This window comes from Malaclemys terrapin, chromosome 1, assembly GCF_027887155.1.
Source record: "Malaclemys terrapin pileata isolate rMalTer1 chromosome 1, rMalTer1.hap1, whole genome shotgun sequence".
Classification (NCBI taxonomy): domain Eukaryota; kingdom Metazoa; phylum Chordata; order Testudines; family Emydidae; genus Malaclemys; species Malaclemys terrapin.
In genome coordinates this window covers 122103250-122123938 of record NC_071505.1, presented here as the reverse complement: position 1 = coordinate 122123938, position 20689 = coordinate 122103250, and the positions used below count along the sequence as shown (strand labels likewise).

Genomic DNA, 20689 nt, shown 5'->3' with positions numbered 1-20689 from the left:
GATCCTGAGGCCACATGCTGGCTCCAGAGGATGTGAGGAGGATGGGGAGAGCCCAAGCCTGGCTCTCTCCTGCCCACTGTCTATTGCTACAGTTGCTCTAGCAGCTCTCAGACTTTCCCAGTGCAATGTGTGATGCTGCTGCTGTGGTGGTGGTAAGCTCAGCTCTTTAGAATGTTCATGTCCGGTTATTATTTTGGCAGGCTACCAATTCTCCCTAAGGAATGCAAGCAAGAGAGGGCGAATGGTTATTTTTAACAGTTAAACCTCGATCGAATTTCATGGGACAAAGAAAAGGAACTTCTCTAGCCCAAGGACTTTCCCTTTCCTGAATTTCAAAGGCCTGTGGCAATTGATGGAGGAGACAGAGCTTCTCAAAAAAAAAAAAAAAAATCACAAGAATCTTTTAAAATGGAAAGCGTCAGGCACCTTAAATGCTAGCAATGTGGGAAATCTTTGTACTTGCACTGTACCTTTTTTTCCCTGAGCCAATATTACCATGTCTTGCACTTTCTTATACCGATTCAGGGATTGTCGCAGCTCTTCTATCTTCCGATCCTAAAACAAAGGAAGGATCCATCTTGTGATTGTGATTTCTTTTACGAAGAGTCAAAAATAAGAAATAAAAACCTAAATAAATTAAATTGTCTAACAGATTTAAAGAAAAGAGAGGCAGATAAAAGCTCAGAGCTTGAAGAGTGCTGGAAATATAAACCTGGATTTATATTTGGTGAAAACTGGTTTCTCTACAAAGGACATAACCAAAACTCAGGATCTAAATACGGAGGATTCAAACACCCCCAAACTTTAAGGTGGATCTCAAATTTTGCAGCAGCATCCCCTCTCCAAAAGAAAACTAAACACCATATTTTATATATAAAGTAACTCCTCATTTAAAGTCATCCCAGTTAACATTGTTTCGTTGTTACGTTGCTGACAATTAGGGGACATGCTCATTTAAAGTTGTGCAATGCTCCCTTCTAACGTCGTTTGGCAGCCACCTGCTTTGTCCAGTGCTTGCAGGAAGAGCAGCCCGTTGCAGCTAGCTGGGGGGGGGGCGGGGGGAGACTTGGAACCAGGGTGGACCAGCAGCCCCCCCTATCAGCCCCCCCCGTCAGCTCTCTGCTCGCCTAAGTTTCCTGTGCAGCAGCTGCCCAGCAGGCTATCAATTGCTGGCAGTTCAGCTGTCCCTCTCCCCACTGCCATGTGCTGCTCCTGCCGTCTGCCTTGGAGCTGCTCCCCGAGACTCCTGCTTGCTGTGTGGGGAGGAGGGGAAGAAGAGGAGGGCCGTCAGGGAGTCCCCCTCCCCCCTGCTCCTGCACCCTGCTTACCCCATCTTCCATAGAGCAGGGGACACACACGACAGGGCTCAGGATGGAGGGAGCGTGCTGGCAGCAGCTGCAGTCTCAGCAAGCTGATCTAATTAACAAGACAGTGTACTTAAAGGGGAAATGTGCATCTCTCTCTCTCACACACACACAGTGTGTGTCTCTGTCTGGGATGCTGTCGCCCCTCCCTCCATTCCTGCTGTCTTGTAGAGTGTGAGAGTTAACTCTTGAGGGCTCAGCCAATTGCTAGATCATCATTTAGCAGTAAGGCATTCCATGGGAAATATCCCACCCTCTGACTCCTCCACCTCAACCAAGCTTCACAATCATCATCACTGTGTACCAGTATTAAATTGTTTGTTTAAAACTTAAACTGTGTGTGTGTGTGTGTGTGTGTGTGTGTGTGTGTGTGTGTGTGTGTGTGTGTATAAACAGTCTTTTGTCTGGTTAAAAAAATTTGCCTGGAACCTAACCCCCTCATTTTTATTAATTCTTATGGGGAAATTGGATTCGCTTAACATCGTTTCACTTAAAGTCGCATTTTTCAGGAACATAACTACAACGTTAAGTGAGGAGTTACTGTATAAATATATATATATATAAAAACATAGTGTTTTAGTTTTCTCTTTCTCTATATAGTTAGCAAACCCTCTGCCATTTTTAAAAAAAAGGGTACACAGACTATTGATTTAGAGGCTTAGATGACTAATAGGGCCAAATTCTCAAAAGACATCTGCAAAATTTACACAAACTCATATGTATACATAAAACGATATGTGCATCTGCAAATGGTGTGCAGCCATATTCCACAGGTGCTATATACTTTATAGAAAGCTCCTTTTCATATTTGGCCCATAATAGTTCTTGGCACTTATATGTAGAGCTTTACATTTTCAAAGCACTTTACAAGATAGGTTTGCGGCTCAAGACCTTTACTCATGCGAGTAGTCCCACTGAACTCAGTGGCACTAATTGTGTGCGTAAGGATTACTTGCATGGACAAAAAGAACAGGAGTACTTGTGGCACCTTAAAGACTAACTCTGTATGCATCTGAAGAAGTGGGCTGTAGTCCACGAAAGCTTATGCTCTAATAAATTTGTTAGTCTCTAAGGTGCCACAAGTACTCCTGTTCTTTTTGCGGATACAGACTAACATGGCTGCTACTCTGAAACTTGCATGGACAAGATTTTCACTATACAACTTATAAGTGCCTATTTGTGGTGCGCTCAGAAGCAATTGCAATACACCTATTGACTTCAATGAGAACAAAATTGGACCCTTACTAATTAATCTTCAAAATGTAAAAATGTACATGATGCCCATATGTGCTGATCCTACTAGAGGTGTAACTTCACACAATGAACGACTGCTGAACTAATGACTGTTTTGCTACCTTTTCTTCATTCGCTGCCATTAGAGACTCCACAGCCTTCTTCATTTTCTGTACCTCTATATCTAAAAATACACAACACAATTGCACGAGTCAGATTAAATGAGAAAGTAAATGGGAGAAAAAACATCCTGACAATTTCTGAATCTATGTTTACAAGAAATAAACAAACAAAATGCAAACCACTAAAATTATTTCAATCCGAAACGGAAAGCAAGATTCACAACATTCTCTCTATGGAAGCAGTTTTCAACAACTAACTAACTGAATTTAGCAAATATTCAGATTCTAAACAATCCTAAGAAAACTGCTAAATCAATCAGTGATGCCTTTCCTGTGTTATTTCAATCCTTTAAATAATGGAATAATTATAATGAAGAGCTCCAAAATAAAAACATTACAACAGGAGTGCAATAAAACAGTCCTTCATTATGATAACAGCCAAACATTCCATAGGGCATTTTATCAACCCAGCTATACAAAGCAATGGAATTAAGCAATGGATTGTGGGACATGGTGAGAAAAGCATTGTGTCATGAGGCTTAGTCATAGCCCAGAATGGATGAGAACAGCATGATGGAATGGTATATGTATTCACTGTGAAGAGCAGTCATGCTAGAATGTGTGTTGTAGTTTAGACGTGGAAAAGGATCCTTAAAATAGAGATGAGTACAAACTGTGCTTCATCTATAATCCTCACTTACAAAATATGTAAACGCCATAATGTAAAAATGTAAAAAGACGGGTTTTTATTTGTTATTTTAAGAGGTGGGGATGTTCTTTGTTTCTATTAGAAATCTACCTACTTTGAATGAGCAAATGCAGCTTTAAAATTAGATATGTTACAAATGTGGATGAGTGATCAAAAGGATGATCAAGCAAAAATTCTGCTTTGTAACATCACAGATTAGTGTTTTAATCCGCTACTGATTATCGCACACCAACAAATATAACCAAGGATTATTGCTGAAGGGGTGAAGAAAGTTCTTCCTCAGCAAAACGTAAGACCACACAAAGATGTATAAAATATATCATCCTGTGCATGATAAATACAGCTATTTAAAGTCAGATATACAAACTCTCTGCTGGTGCAACTCCACTGACTTCAGTCGAGTTATGCCAGCACAGAATTTGGCCTACTATATTGTGACTGCACTTAACATAGAGGGATATTTTTTACTTATATGTGCCCTTTATGAAGAAAAATCTATCTATTCAACCACCTGTAAAAGTACTTCTTGGCGGGATCAATTTAATTTCTTACAAGCCTTTCTACAATGAGCCATATCTAGCAGGCGTGTAAAGCACCTAGAAATGAACAAGCATAGCAGACTCCCTCTCGCAGGCTTTCAGGAAGCCAAAGATTTTGTTTACTAGATTTTCAATAAAAAGATTCATATTAAAAGTCAGTCTATTGACATCTCCCTTCATTTCTAATAATGTAACTGAGGCTTATAGATGAGGCAATCTAACAGCTTCTGTTAAAGCAGTTTTAAAAACACATGCAGAAAGCTATATTCAGAATTTCTGAAGTATAAATGCTTGTGGAAAGACACCAGGAAACCTTACTTTTGTCTTTGAGCTTCTTTTTAAAATTTTCATCTGTGCAGGAAAACCCAGTGGATTTGAAATTAGCATACAGGTTATGACATTAAATACCATTTAACATTATACGCTGTTACTGTTGGAGTCATCAATGAATCATTCCTTATCCTCTGACAACAAGAGTAAAACAAACAACATTTACAATTTAAGGGCCCAGTCCTACGAACTTTCACACAAGTACTCCCTACTCACCTGCTGAAGCCAAACAGGATCACTTTCTAAGGGCTCTGGCCTGAGAATCTGATACAAGGCCTCAGCATTTTTTCCCGCCTGCATGTTTTCACATACATTGTCTCATATAGTACTTATCCCAACAGACTGCTCTTACCATAACACTAGACAGTACAAGTGTAATATATTTCATAACAACTAATAGTAGATAACAGAATATGATTGCTCAGGTAAGCATAAATCTGCAAACATGCAGATACTCTGCAAATATTTCAATTGCATTTATTGCAAAAAGGGCATTCTTTAATGTTTTCCAAACACAACAGAAGCTTGGTTCATTCACAGTAATGAATGGGAGACCCCTGTGTGCAACTGAACTTTGCAAATTATGGCTCAGAACCATAAGTCAAAGGGAGCATGGAAGTTGAGGATGCTTGACACCTTCCAGCAAAAAGCTCAATATGAGTAATAAATGCAATAAAAATAAACATTAGTAAATTAGTAAGTGAACAAACAAAAATTGCAAGGATAATGCACACAATGTATTTTATACATTCATTTTGGCAACTGAAGTCCAATTATTTTTATTTATTTTTAGTAAAATAATAGTTTACACTAGTCTAGCAAATGTAATGAAGCATATTTTACAAAAATAATGGAATCTCAATAATCTTAAGACTGACTACAGCAGGTGTATGTTGCTAAGAAGTAAAGCGAGAGCTGGTCAGAAAATGTCTATTTTTTGTGGCGAATTTTGAAGAAAAAAAATCTTTTTAAAATCCCATAACCTTTTGAGAAAACTCCCATAACCGATTTTTAAAAATTTTCTTTAAAAGGTTTGGGTTTCCAGTTTTTCACTGAGAAACTGGAAAATGTTGACCACAATGAAAATTCTCCGCGAAAATTCAGGTTTAAGTAGGATTCCGATAGGGTTTAAGTGGGACTTCCAAGTAGTGTATGTAGGCCTGGTGCACATTCTGAATTTCATCCAATTAGGCCTGCTCTACACTTAAAATTTTTGTCAGCACCCAGGGTTGCCAACTCTCCAGGATTGGCAGTCTCCCGGAATTGGCATTGATCTCCCAGTGACTACTGAAAGCAATGCAGGAGATTTTAATAGGATATTTTAAGAAAATGACATTACGTCATGTTTGGGGGGGGGGGAGAGGGGACAATCTGGAACAGCTTCGGTCAGAGCTGGCAACCCTATCAGCACTGGTCTATTGATCAGGGGAGTGCTTTTCTTCCTTTACCTCTAACCGACTTAGCTATGCCAAGTCCCAACATAGATGCAGTTATACAAAAAGTCCTTTTGCTAGTGTAACTTACTCCATTAGAGCAGTAAACTATACTTTTGCAGTTACAAGCTTTGTCAATGGGGTTCTGGGGTATTCCCAGCAAACCCTTTCTAGTGTAGACAGGGCCTATTGTAGGTTTTAGGATTGCTTTGTGAATACTCGCAGAATATGTTAAAAGGAATAAACATGCTGGCAAAATGTGTAACGAAACTGAGGTTTTAAAACAACGTTTCCCTTATAACAATTGACAGAAACAATTATTTAAAACAGGTAAGGCATAACTACAACTGTGCAAGAGAGACCTCTAGAAACCTCTATTTAACCGAGAGCCTCCTTTGTTCTTACCTCTGTCCGTTATTTCAACTTCTTCTCCTTTCATCTTGCACACCAATTTTTCTTGCAACTTTCTTACTTCTGCTTCCTTCTGTTCCAATTTCTCTTTCAAAGATGCCAGCTCATCCTGTACAGATACATAATCATTTATCCATAAGAAGAACAAAGTTTAAGTTTTGAAGAGGATTTTTAATTTTTTTTTTTTTTTTTTTTACTATTTACGTTAGAGATGGTTCCCAACTGAAATTTCACACCTAAGAAGCTCAAGGAGAAGAGCCTCATCTGGTGCAAACTGTTATGGGCCCATTGAAATAATAACATCAGCTGAGAATCTGTCGCCAGAACTTTGAATCTTAACTTTTGCAGCAAAGCTGCTATCTCTATAACAGGACAGACCCTTCCCCTAGGTCAAAACAGCCCCAAACTTGGAAATAGTTTGGATTCAGACCTCATTTTCCATGGAAGTCCCATCACCAATTTAAATGTATGATGATTTTTTTTTGGTCTGAATTAAAAGTAGCATTGGGGGGAAAAGGGGTATTTCTTTTTAGCATGCGTAAATAGTAAAATTAAAGGGAAGGAGGCTAAATGCTTCACGGCACTTTCACAGCACTTTGTAGGTTCGAAGTGCTGAAAGTGAAACAGAGTTGCATAATAACTGACTCGTGCTATATTTTGGGCCTACTATTTTATCACATAGTATCTGAACACACGGGGGATGTGCATGCTTACTGAATGGGTTTGAAGGCTAACAGATGTTGATTTCTCTTTAAATAGAGCGTTGTCTCAAAACAGGCCATGAACAGTTTTATCAATACACACAACTGACTATGATAGAAAATCAATCATAATATAAAAAAAAGCAAAACACTCTGAAAAGCAATTCAGACAAAATGAAAGAAAATAAGTCACAGGCAGTTTTAGCAGTAAGGGTCTAAATAAGGAAACCAAACCAAACCTCATGGACTAGATATTCCATCTAAGCTCACTTTCCATTCTGACAACATAGGATCTGTTCACTGCACCTACACAGGTTAGTTCACCTATAACTTACACTTTAGCTGGGTTTGCTATTGCAACACCTCAGCAGTGATTTGGTTTTGTACACCAAAATCAAAGAGGGTGGCTTGGATATGGGTCCCATTTCACTGGAAGACTGAACGCATAGATGGTGCTTGGGGTCAGACAAATGCTTCTGAACTGTATCTACCCCCATACACACTGATCCAGCATGAAGTTTTGTTTCCAAACGTTGGGCCAAATTCTGCTCACCTGAACAACAACATGTCCCTTTGGTCTCACTGGGATTCCTCATGGGAATAGCTGGAATAAGATTTTACCCTTTGTGGAAGCATATTTGATCATTATAAAATGGCATTTGCTCAACTTTCTTTTTAAAAACAAAACTCGAAATGTTTCTATTAAACCCTGAAACGGATACGCTAAAACGTAACATTTGGATTTAAATACCTTCCTGAGCTTCACTAATGATGCCAATGGTTCCAGAAAAAAGGCTTGATTTTGCATTCCCCAGACACTCCAAACTCGTACTGATTTCAGCGTGGGAGGTCTAGTTGTACAGGGCACGCAGGTTTGGGCCCTACATTCTTCCACAAATGTGTCCCTATCTTAGAATCTTTAAGAGTTTTTAGGTTTCAGAGCAGCAGCCGTGTTAGTCTGTATCCGCAAAAAGAACAGGAGTACTTGTGGCACCTTAGAGACTAACAAATTTATTTGAGCATAAGCTTTCGTGGGCTACAGCCCACTTCTTCGGATGCATACAACGGACTCCATTCTATGCATCCGAAGAAGTGGGCTGTAGCCTACGAAAGCTTATGCTCAAATAAATGTATTAGTCTCTAAGGTGCCACAAGTACTCCTGTTCTTTTTAAGAGTTTTTAGTACAGTAATTGAGATTTAAATTGGAGTTGCATTCAGTTTCTGATGCAGGGTACTTTCCCCAATTCACTCAACATATGGTCTGTTAATTTATTATGTTCATAATATTTGAGGAAGTTGATGTATGACAACAATTATTTTCTTGTTTAAAACTACATTAACAAGTCTTTGGTAAGAAATTACTGTGTGTGTGTGTGTGTGTGTGTGTGTGTGTGTGTGTGTGTGTGTGTGTGTGTGTGTGTGTGTGTGTGTGTGTGTGTGTGTGTGTGTGTGTGTGTGTGTGTGTGTGTGTGTGTGTGTGTGTGTGTGTGTGTGTGTGTGTGTGTGTGTGTGTGTAAGAGCTTTTTCTGAATAATGAATGCAAGCTGAAGGAGTGAAAATTACCCCTTTAAAGGGGGATAGTTTAAATTTAAAATGAAGTTGTGGGTAAACCACCCAAGCCCTGTGCACTACTGAAATCCCTCTAAAGTCCTATTTATGCCCTAAAAACAATTTGTTAGGAACATCTCACTTCACAAGGTTTAGTTTCTAGTGGAAAGAGCACACTGCATGTCAACAGAAAGTAATCAATAAAGAACACAGACAGCATGACAGCAAGATGCAAGCACAGACCACAAAGCAGTGGTACAGAAAGGATTCAAAACAGGCCCAATATTACCCACAATCTACTACACCTTTAATATCTGGCATTTTTGCTCCATCCGCTGCTTTTCATACTGCATCTGACCCACTTTGATTTTCATGCTAGAAAGTTTGGCCATTAAAGACTGGTAACAGAGACAGAGGAGTGAGAGAAAACAAATGATAGGAAAGAAACAAGGCTAGATAGCTAACAGAATTCACAACAGAGTTAGATACTTAGAGAAATGGCATGCTAGAATTGCTCAGGTTACTGCTTTCTCTTTGGGGTAAACATGGATAATGTACAGCCCATTTAAAAGAAAATAATGCTCAGTTTTCATCCTACCCATGGTCCACGCCTTTCTCATTACAAATGATGTTCTCTGATCCACACGCATACAAATATCTAAACAGAATTTAAATACAAAAATTGCTGCTTGCAGCTAGTTAACTAAAGCAACAGTGCCTCTCAGAAATGGGGCTGAACCTGTGGCTCTGATCTGAACTCTCCTGAACTTGTGTGTTGAGGTTTGAAATCAGAACCTGATATGAAATTTGTATATGGCCCCTGTCTTTTTTAAATGAGCATCACAAAAGCCCTTGATCTGCAAATTCCCAAGACTTCAGGATGTTTGAAAACCAGATACAGTTCCAAAATTTGCAGCTTATGCCCATGTCTCCCCTCTTTTCCTCAGTGTAACTTACTTTGGTGGATTTAAGCTTCTTCTCGTACTGAAGTCTTTCATTATCCATCTCTCCCACTCTTAACCGTAATTCATTGATTTCCTGCATCAAACCCTGAGTGAAAGGAAAAAGAAAAAACAGAGAAATTCAATAAACAAAACAGAACAACAGCTCAGCAACAACACATCAGTGGGAAAGTAAAAATAAATCAATACCAAAAACAAAACAAAACAAAAAACCCACACACATTGTGCATACAGACACTTCAAAGTTCAAAATTAGGTCAGGACAAATATTCAAGCAATTCAGAGCTCGGTGGACCATCCATGGGCTCCAATTCCAAGTTCCTACATTCCTGCACTGAATGCAGGAGGGAAGCAGGAGTGGAAAAGGTAGCTTTGAGTGGCTGGTGTGCTCCCTATGTCCACAGCTCCCCCGCCCCCACCTCCCCAGCACCTTTATATTTCCAGAGCAGCATAAAGAGACCTTCATGCAACTGAGAATCAGACCCATGGATTTCCAGGTTTCCTCCTCAAAGCACCAAATTAATGCATGCCAGCAACAATCAGCTGATTTATCAACTTTTAAGTAAAATAGCAGCCTGATCCTCCACCTCGTGTAGTCATTTATACCTGTGCAAAGCGAGTAGAATGTGCATGTAAAGTGCTACTGGCCTGATTTGGCAGCATTTGACACCCATTTTGCACAGTTGTGAATGACAAGGAAATGGAGACACTGTCCCAGTAACTCTTCAATATTCCTATGACAATAGGTCTTGTTTCTGGTCCTCTCTCTAAAATACAAATGGTAAAATAGCAGTCACCCAGAATAAAAACCCTCCGGTTATACAAAATCAAACACTGCCTTCATAAAGGGACTATATAAACAAGTTACATTTAACCAAGACTACATAACAAGACCAAATAGACCTATTATTGGAGAGCAGTGAGAAAAGATGACACCATGTGAACCCAAATTATGCTCACCTTGTGCATGTAGTCCCAGCCGATGACATCCTATTATCAATTTTTGTACCTATATTGTCACTGAAATGAATGGGATATTATTCATAGCGTTCCATATTTTTGGTAACATTAAGTTAGATGGTATTGCAACTTACTCTACCAGGCCGTGAACGCAACTGCCACCAAAAGGCTGAAATTTGTGCAGCACAGAGCTGCATTCCTCATAAGCAACAAACGCTGCTGTGAATGCTGTCCCGTGTGTGCTTTGTGAACTCCACTGACTCCCCTTTTGCTTCAGAAGCAGGCTCACAATCCTAACCCTAATGGATTGGGATCTGACTTCTGCAAAGACTTACTTGCCCTTCCTGACCTTTCCACAGCAGCTACACTTCACCCAAACTGATGCAGCTATGGACAAGCAAGTTTCAACATTCTAACATTAGGAGGGCTAGAGCATTCTGAGCAGTGGAATACCAGCAGTAGAACTCTTTGCTAAAAGAGATGAGACTAAACCCAAGGTTGACAGTGTTTCAATCAAGATGCAAAGAAGTATGTTGATGATTAACGCTACGATTTTGACCCGGAGGTCGCGGAAGCTGCAGGTGGCGGGGGGACCCCCGCAGCTCAAGCTCCTCACCCCCATGGGTGACGGGGGACCCCCACAGCTCAAGCTCCCCACCCCCACGGGCAGGACCCCCCCAGCTCCCAGCCCCAGTGGGTGGTGGGGAGCCCCCACAGCTCCAGCCCCAGTGGGTGGCAGGGGGGCCCCATGGGTGGCAGGGGGGGCCCCCAGAGCTCAAGCTCCCCACCCCCAGAGGCGGCAGGTGGAACCCCGGCAGCTCACAGCAACAGTGGGCGGCAGGGCGACTCCTGCTGCTCCAACTCCCCACTGCTATAGGCAGCAGGGGGGCCCCCCACTGCTCCCAGCCCCAGTGGGCGGCAGGGGAATCCCTGTCGCTCCGGCCCCCCCGGCAGTAGGGTTGCCGTGGTGGGCTCCAAGCCACCACAGGGAGGACCCCGCAGCTCCTGGCCGAGCCTAACCCCCCTCCCTCCAGCTCCTCTCTGCCTTGGGCAGTGGGGGACCCTGCAGCTCCCAGCCACAGGCAGAGGGGAACCCTGGACCTCCAAGCCCCCAAAGGTGGTGGGGGGCCCCAGAGCTCCCGCCCCCACATCTGCCCAGTGGCTCCCCATTTTGTCATGGATATTGCTAGTAAAGGCCATGGCCAGGTCATAGGCTTCCATTAATTTTTCTTTTATTGCCTGTGACCTGGCCGTGACTTTAACTAAAAATATGCATGACAAAATCTTAGCCTTACTGATGATTATTAACATCCCCATTTTACACTGGGGCAGAGACAGATTAAGTGATTTGCCCAAGGTCAAACAGGAAGCCTATTGTAGAGCCAGGAACTGAACCCAAGTGTCCAGTGCCTTTTCCACCAGACTATCCTTCCTCTCAGATAAACTTCCAAACTGAGCTGTCAAACCTTTTGAGGATTCCCCGTCACTCATTATAAATACAATGAGTATTACATCCTTTGTATGTGTTTTTGCAGAGCACAGGGGAAGGAACTGTACTAGATTACGTAAACATCATCAGGTAGCTGAACCAAGCAGCATGTGTGTTTGGAACTCTCAGCTTCTTTAACACAGAACATTCACCACTGGGCAGAATGTCTCTCCATGAAAGTGAACAAGGCATGGTGTGCTGGAAAATAACAACAGGTATATTGAACTTGCTGTTTGGCAGGGGAAAACATTTACCTGAGTGATGAGGTCTGAAAGAAGCCTCTGGCTAGCTTTTTATTTATCATGTCTATTTTGTTAATCTGAGGTTTATACCCTGATCCCCAGACCAGTATTATATTTTGGCTAAAAGTGCATTCTTCAAATGCACTGCAGCAATTGTAATGCTGTTTCACCTGAAAAACACTCAAGAAAAATATATTAGCTTTTTTATGAGTCCTGGAAAACAGGCACAGGAGGATGGAAAAATGACTAAAACCTCCTAGTTTAACTTTCAAGCCGCAGACAATAGCATTTATTTATTTATTTTAGAATGGTGCTCAGTTTTACCAGTTTCTATATAAGGTGCTGCAGTCTACTTTCATCCATGCCAGCCAATGACAGGCACCCTTCTTATGGGACAAGCAACCCAACAATTCCATTAAAGGATATTTATGGGTAGCTGGAATGACTTACCTTCCAGCCCCTGTTCCAGATGTTCTCCACCTACCTGCCTTTTAGCTAGTTTACTGGTAATGCTGTGCTAGATACTCAATGAATCTGAAGATCACGTAGCAATATTTTTATTTCTTAACCAAGATCAGACAAGAAGCAGGAGGCAGATAAATCTTACAGAAAAAGGGTAGGGCGGGGTTGGGGAATTTAGTCAACTTTTATCCTGAACCATGACTGCAACTTAATTTAAGCTATTTCTGTTGGTGAGTGGGTACTTCTGGCAGTAGGGATTAAATGAGGTTCCTGACTGTGTCATTCACTGGGTTCTGGGAGCTCTAGCCTTTAACCTTACTTCATTTGGAAGATGGTAGAACAAGCCATCCTCCTGCCAAACAGGAATCAGGCTTATTATCCAGGACTGAGGAGTCTTACAGAAGCACCCATGCTCTCTGGGAAGCTTAGTGGTACTTCTAGTCCAGTATCAGGCAGCAGGTCATTGTTGGAACTGGGGTATTACTGTGACTTCTGAGGGACTGGGTTGCTCCCCTGAATTGAGATACAGTAACAACAGGAACAAGGAGCAGAACATCACAGGCAGACCAGCCATCTCCCCATTCTATCGACTTTCACCATTTCTTGCCCTCTAGTTTTAGTTAGCAATTGGTGTATAGTTTAATACAGATGTGGCGCTCCCTGGCACTTTGAAGCAGTTGATGCATGTGTCTTTGGAGTATGCACTCTGCAAAACAGATCTGGTGTGAATGCAGGGGAATATCTCCTTACAGAGACACAAATTAATGCCCTTGACAACAGTACTGGATCAATTAAGAAAGCTCAGACCATTTAAAATTGCAAATGTCAATAGTGAATCGCAAACAGAACTGAAGAAGCTGCAACTCTGAACCGGTGGGAAGAGGAAGGGAAGAAAATATGTTTTTGTGGTTAAAATGATTAAACAAGGAATGGAAAAAAAATCTATAAAACTTGCCACATAAAACAGCTCTTCTCCGTCTACTACAAAAATTTACAGTTGACTTGAAGGTCAGAGTATATAGCTACACCCCATCCAAGTTAAGCTACCGGAACTAGAAAGTTAATTAAAAGAGAGATCATTAAGAGTCTGTTAATGATCACTATGCTAGTGTACAACTTTATAACTTGACTCCACCTGGCACTTCCTTACCGATCATCAACTTAGGGATGAAGTGGGACCTGATAGAGCATGTCAGTCTTCTTATAAACATACACAATTAAATACACTGAACTGTACCTTGCTCATGAAAAATGTTGAAGATTTCAATCAAATCCCTGCACCTCTGGCCTTAGATTTGTGTATTGCTTTTATCAAAATAGATTTGCATTTGTTATTGTTGCTAGATGTTTGACTTCAAAACAACTGGCAATTAATTTTGTGTATCTGTAATTGATGAGGTTATTACTTAGAACTTTATCACAAACTGTTTGAGACTGAAAATACCAGAAAAGAAATCCATACAATCCTTATTCAAAATCCCTTTAAAAAATTTCTTCCTACAAATTAATTTAATGAAAAAAAAAAAAGAACTTTAATAGAACTGTTAAGATGTGCACACAACCTCACTAAGTAATATTACTATAAGCCAAGCATTTTCTCAACCCATCCCCTATGGTTAGCTATTCTGTCTTTCTGTGTCATGTCTAATATTAGATTGTAAACTCTTCAGGGCAGGAACCATGCCTTCTTATTTATTCTATCAAGTTCTTCCTACACATTTCGGTGCGGTCTAATTTATAACCATCGTCATTAAAAATATTAGACAGCTATTGCAAAGGGACAAAAAGAATTAAAGAACATCTATGACCACATTTCAAAAACAAAAATATCACCAATATGTTTTGCAGAAGAAAATTTTACAATTCATTTCCTGCCGAAGAGTGTTGTATACGAGATTATACTCCAAATTACATTCTTTTGTCAGTTTTCCAAGGCAGAGAAGTAGGTTTATATAAAATCTTTGCCATCAGCACACATGGGCCAGACCACAACCCTGCACAGATGGGCCGGGGAGAGAGAGGGGGAACAAGCAGCCCCCACAGCCCTGTTATGCATCTACACAGTGGGCAGCCACAATCCTGCTCTTTGCACTCCTTAGCTCTGTTCCCCCTCTTCAGGCAATATAGATTCAATCTGCAGCTCCACCACTGACTTACTGTCTGACCTTGGGCAAGTCATTCAGACTTGGATTTTCAATAGTACCTAACTTCCTCAGGCTCCTTTGAAAATCCCAGTCCATCTGTTCGTGCTTCAGTTCCCTCAACAACTGCTTGTGTTGTCCTTTCCCCCACCCTTTGTCTATTTTATTGATTTAGATTATAAACTTTTCAGTGCATGGACTATTACTTACAAGGTGCTAGTACACTGGGACCCCAATGCTGATGGAGGCCTCTAAGAGCTACTCTAATACAAATCAGTGTAACAGTCCACGGTCAGATTACTTCTGGGAACTGGTGGTAGTGCTTGCCACATCTGCACCAAATTCACCTGGCTCTTCAGATATGGTGATATAAAACCACAATATCATCATTAGGCCCTGATCAAATGCCCACTGAGATCAACAAGCGTATGATTAATTCAATGGACTTTGGATCAAGCCTGGAGTGAAAAGTGAAACACCAATATGAGACTTTTTTTGTGGAACCTGCTCAATTTGTATTTAACCTCTTTTCTGAAAACACACACACACAAAAGGGTTAAAAAGATAGCTTGGGCTAGGTGTACATACATGTCCAGAAGAGACAAAGTGCAGCTGTTTTGTTCCAATATTTGGCTCCCCCAAAAAGCTATGCAGTTCATACTCCACAGCTTTTCCTTGCACAGGACTATGGAGGACTTTCCATGGCAGGCCTCAGATGTTGCAGCGTGAGGGTTGTTCAACATGTAGCCTCTTGTCTTTTCACAGCCCTCCACCATTCCATCCCCTGCTCACGATAATCATGCTCCTAGCATGAGTAATGGGAATGGGTAGCTGCTGGGGCACATTCAGGACATTTTTAGGCTGTAGGACTCATTTCCCCCTGCTGGCATTGGGGGATGCAAACTGCAACCATCGGTGACATTGCACCACTCAGAGATCAGGGGTGCTGGAACAATTTGTATAGGGGGGGTGCTGAGAGCCATTCAACCAAACTGTAAACCTTGTACATGATGGAAACCACTTCAAGCCAGGGGGTGCGACAGCTATGTCAGAGATTCACCCCACAGAGAAGTGTGGTGCTGTTTGAACCCTGAACTGAGGAAAGTTTTAACTTCAAGTTGTGGCTCTGTAGAGTGTCACGTCTGGCTGTAAACACCCCTCCCTAAATAAAACTTCCTCCCATTTGGAAGATTTCAAGTACCACAAGGTATGTTTACCTAGTTATCCACAACACCACATTTGGACCAAAGTGTCCAGTTTTGGCCATCTTCAAGAATGATACAATCTAGCTAGACAGAGCACCACACAAAAAGAGGATAGAGAGAGAATTAAATGGAGACGTTACTAGAGAACAGAGTGACACAATTGGGATTATTTAATATAGAAAAAAATAAATCAGTACTGATTTATAATTACTTATTTAAATTATTATTTAAATTTATCATTTAAATTAATTACTGAAATTAATTATATATCATAAACCTTGAAAAGCTACTGTATTTGAGAACACTGAACAGAGCCACTCTAGGAGACAAAGATTTAATTGACAAAGGAAATTATGCAAAAAGAATAATAGGAGGTATTCATTTTAAAGAGAAGCAGTGAACAGCGTAAACTGACTTCCAGTTCAACAGGAAGCAATAGTAGTATATTTAAACAAAAATGGGATGGCTGTGTGGGAGTCAATTATTTAACTCCATCAGTAATCAAGTCTGTTTTGTACTTGGGAGTAATCAACTATCTTCTCTGGAGGGCTCAGGACATTTTTGCTCATTGTGCTTTCTTTGGATATGAAGTTTCTCTGTTTGGTTTTGGTGATTTTGTGCCCATGAATGGCACCAGAAGCTCAAGGGCAGGATTTTCAAAGCACTCAACATTGGCCTCATTGAAATCAACTGACTATTGACTTCAGTGGGGGTAGAGTTAGGTCAACAATGAGCACTTTTGAAAATTCTAACTCCCCAAAACTATAAAGCACAGATATGCAGAGTGGTCATCAAGGCTTTACTGCCATGAAGGGCCAGCTCATAGAACTAGTAAGTTCTGTAATAAAGCAAGCAGCTATGTTGCCTTTTTTGTTAAAAAAAGCAAGCCACATTTTAGTAATAGTTTATTAGTTCTGGCACGGATGTCCTGCAAATAAAACTATATTATTCTTAATCATCATCATTAATAATTGCATTTAAATGCAATTTAATTTAAGTGTTATTTTATTACAGCATCTTGTATCCCCATAAAAGACCATGATTAGGCATATTCGGAGGCATTTAAGAGAAATATTGGTATTAATAGCTACCATGCAGGTAAGCCTTTTGCACAGAGTCTACAGTTGCAGTGCATGGCGTGGAAAAGTCACCTCTTGATCCCCATACTGTAACCTCTTTTCCTGGAACAGTGCTAGTTCCACCTCCACTTTCTCCATCTGTTGTCTGAGTTCTGCTATTACGTTATGGAGTGACTGCAGTGCAGAGGGAAATGAAAGAAGGGGATGACAGGAAAGATTGGAAAAAAATGTAATCAAAATATAAAGACAAAAAAAAGAGTAAAGCAAAAGCACTGAACGGTCAACCACTTTTGTTACCTGTTTCGGAAAACTTATTTAAGAAACCAAGTGACACTTCCAAGCAGAGCCACAGCAGAATTCAGTTTCAGCAATGTGTGTTTACTGTGATCATTTGGGTCAAATGTTGCCTCCCCAAAAAATGTTTGCCATTCATACTGATGTGTTTACTGCCCAGCGAGGTCTTTAGTTTGTAAGGATCAGATCACATTGCATCTTTTGTGTTTTCTATGTAAGGAAAGAATTTCACATTTTACTGTCATGGGGGTGAGTAAAGAACGCTCCAAGTTGCGGCAGTTCCAAGAACCAGCCAATTATAACTTGACTGACCCACCACAGCACTACCAATACCAAGAAGAATTCAATCTGCCTGTGCCAGGTGGAGAGCTTATTTCTACAGCACTGGTATGTATGGCACTTGTCTGAACTGGTAAGGTTCGCTGCTTTTAGGCAATAGCAATCATTCATATAAAACTGGGATCAGACTGCAGGGAAAAGGCAATAGAACTTAAAGCAAGCTCTGCTCACAGCTCCGCAGCAGCTAGATGTCTTTGCTAAAATGATGAATGTTGACATTTACATTATCATCATTAGCCTTCAGCCTCAGCGCACTATTGAAGTTAATGGGGCTGGTCATTCCTCCCAGAATGACATGATTGATTCTTTCTTTCCACAGATTCATTCACGTTTGGAATCCTACCTTTGCAACATTAAGAGTAAGAAACTTAAAGTTTCTCTTTATAAAATCAAAGCTTAAAGTGAACTGCAATAACTTGTGCAGCCACCGGAAGATTGTTGGCCTGGCTTAGCTCACCTCTACATGGTGGCTCAATTCACCCTCGCTGTTACCACGCGGAACTGGGCTGGCCAGTTTGAGCCTTGTAACAGAAAGCCACCGTAAAAGAATCATTTTAAAAATTAAAACAAGGAAAGTGAATGTACTGTGCATACCAAGCTGCACGCTGAATGGCTTACCTGCTGGCGAACCTCACCAGAGAGCTCCATCTTCCAAGAAGAAATTAAAACACATATATTTGTTGGGCTCATTATGGGCTTGATTGTGTTAGTCTAAAGGGAAGTGCAGGGCTGGCCCCTCCCCGCCCCCTACTGGGAGCTCTGGGGGGCATTCTGTGTTCAAAAATGGTACAGATTTTGCAGTGACGACAAGGCCAACAGCTCTCCGGAACACAGAGGCAGCATACTCATTTTTAAGTAGCCACTTCTGAGCCCATGTGCAGCCAGAGGAAGCTGAGCCATGGATTGCAATTCTGCCTGCCCCCGATTCAAGCTGTTCATTGGCGGGAGGGCTCTGTATATTCATCTCCCCCTGCCTCCCATCCCTGTGCACCCATGTAAGAGTCTGGCAGAATCCAGTCCTAAGTGAATATCTGCTGGCATTTTGGACATCTGAGACACATCTCAGACTCTGGGTGAAAAGCTGGCCCCACTGAAGTCAATGGCAAAACTCCCATTGACTTCAATAGGGACAGGATTTACACTCTGACTTGTCAAATGAGTGATATTTAAAAACTCTCAGAGATGTTGTCTGGCTCTCACCGAACATGAGTGCAAAGTCTTTCATTACAAGAGCATGCTTGAATATCTGCCGTGACATACATGAGCCTCGCTCTAAAAGAGTGTGACCTGCTAGTTTGGAACACAGCAAGGCAATGTACCTGTTTATTGCCCCCATGAGCCAGTCCATCTTAAATCCCATTTCTTTCTGACTCAAAGTGACTTGAATTTGGAAAGTTATTTTTATAAAACAGAGAAAGTTTCAGGTAACTTAAAACCACATGAAACTCTGAGGATCAGTTCATCTGCTTTACTAACCTCTGTCTCCCCGTATCGGTCTTCGTAGTCTAATCGGTCCTTCTCTACAGCAGTTAGCTTTAGCTTCAAATTGGAAATTTCTGCCATAAGGTTCAATTTCTGAGTTTCAAGGGATGTTCTACTCAGAAGTTCCTGATTCAAGATGAAGAGGAACAGAGTTATTCTTCTGAGGAGGAAAAATTACATGCTTAGCACCACATTAAGATAGGCCCCAAGAAAGAGAGAGCAGGAAAGTGGCCTTCCTGCATCTGGAGGCCTCTTGGATAGAAAGGTAGGACTCCTCCTCCAATCTATCAGGCCAAAGGATACCAGCCATAGTTAACCTGGTTAACTGGATGCCTATCTTGTGTGCTGCCTGTCTCTCCAATCAGGACTCAACTTCTAAGCTTAGTTTATCCAGGGATTTTTTCCCCCTGGAATGCCCATTAGGAAAAGGACGTGAATAATGGACATCCCCAGGTCCTGTGCAAGTCAATTTGCTCTAGGTCTGCCAATTCTGCCACTCAGCAGCTATTGAGAGAGATGATCCTTTAACAATTGGTGGTTGTGGGTCGGATGCAGTTAACTTGGATGCAGCCAGGATCATGGGTAGTGGGGTGATTGCTGCCAGACCCAGGAAGAGCTGCCCCTACAAACTTGCCGGTTGTCGCAGTTGCCGAGGGCAGCAAGTAGAGTTACAATAAATTAGAGATAAGAAATAACACCCATCCTACCTAGGGCCTCAATCCAACTCCCTTAGAAGTCAGTGCAGGGACTCCAATGAGAGTAGGACTAGATCCTTACTGTGCGGGATAGGGCTGACATGACTCAGAATGAGAACAATTTTAACAAATAAAATAGACTGTAAACAAGAAAGTTATCACTTTGTCATGTGACACCATGGGTTCCAAAATTTTGTCCTAAACACACTAGTCTGACGGAACCAGACAGAACAGTATTCAGTGCTACATCACAAATCTACTAAGCATGTACAGCGAGAGAAATGAAATTGCTCTGGCTTCCTCGCAATACCTGCTGCAGCATCTCTTCTGTGGCATTCAGCTTCTCCCTGTGCTCCTCTAGGCAGAACTCTAAATCTCGAATCTTTTCTCCTTGTGCTTCCACCTGGTCAGTAAGTACACTTACCTGTAGAGTACAGAAATATGAAAATCCATAACTACCTCAGATTTATATAGCACCTATCACCCTGCAGGACAAGGAATAAATAATAAGAGGCAACCTCTGCAGGTAAAGCACATAAGAGGTGTTCTACAATAGTTATGCTGTATGTGCTGAGGAGGAACATCAGAGTTGCCATGGTGAGTCAGACCATGGTCCATCTTGCCCAGTATCCTGTCTCTGACAATGGCCAATGCCAGAGCTTCAGGGGGAGTGTAAAGAACAGGGCAATGATGGAGTAGATCCACCCTTGTCTTCCACTCCTGGTAGCCAGAGGTTTAGGCTCATCTCGAGCCTGGGGTTGCATCCCTGTCCATCTTGGATAACAGACATTCATGGACCTATCCTCCATGAACTTTTGACCATCACAATGAGTTCCACAGGTTAATTGTCTTGTTTTATGAAAAATACTTCCTTTGGTTTGTATTAAACCTGCTACCTATTAATTTCATCAGGTGACCCCTCTTTTTTGTATTGTGTGAAAGGATAAG

At 41.4% G+C, this 20689-nt stretch overlaps 1 protein-coding gene across 11 annotated transcripts in view; it reads right to left on the bottom strand.

Annotated features, from left to right (window-relative positions):
* Positions 1 to 20689, bottom strand: part of PPFIBP1 (PPFIA binding protein 1) — a 172717-nt gene that overhangs the window by 43614 nt on the left and 108414 nt on the right. For 3 of the 11 annotated variants that reach the window (XM_054037371.1, XM_054037361.1, XM_054037379.1), the window contains 9 exons: positions 20052 to 20165; positions 19041 to 19172; positions 17004 to 17105; positions 9349 to 9441; positions 8697 to 8789; positions 6136 to 6250; positions 4286 to 4318; positions 2720 to 2781; positions 471 to 555 (listed from right to left, as the gene is read on the bottom strand). In XM_054037371.1, coding sequence (XP_053893346.1) covers positions 471 to 555; positions 2720 to 2781; positions 4286 to 4318; positions 6136 to 6250; positions 8697 to 8789; positions 9349 to 9441; positions 17004 to 17105; positions 19041 to 19172; positions 20052 to 20165 — 829 coding nt within the window. The remainder of the gene's footprint in view (positions 1 to 470; positions 556 to 2719; positions 2782 to 4285; positions 4319 to 6135; positions 6251 to 8696; positions 8790 to 9348; positions 9442 to 17003; positions 17106 to 19040; positions 19173 to 20051; positions 20166 to 20689) is intronic. The other 8 variants (XM_054037407.1, XM_054037417.1, XM_054037431.1 and 5 more) reach the window with 6 other exon arrangements.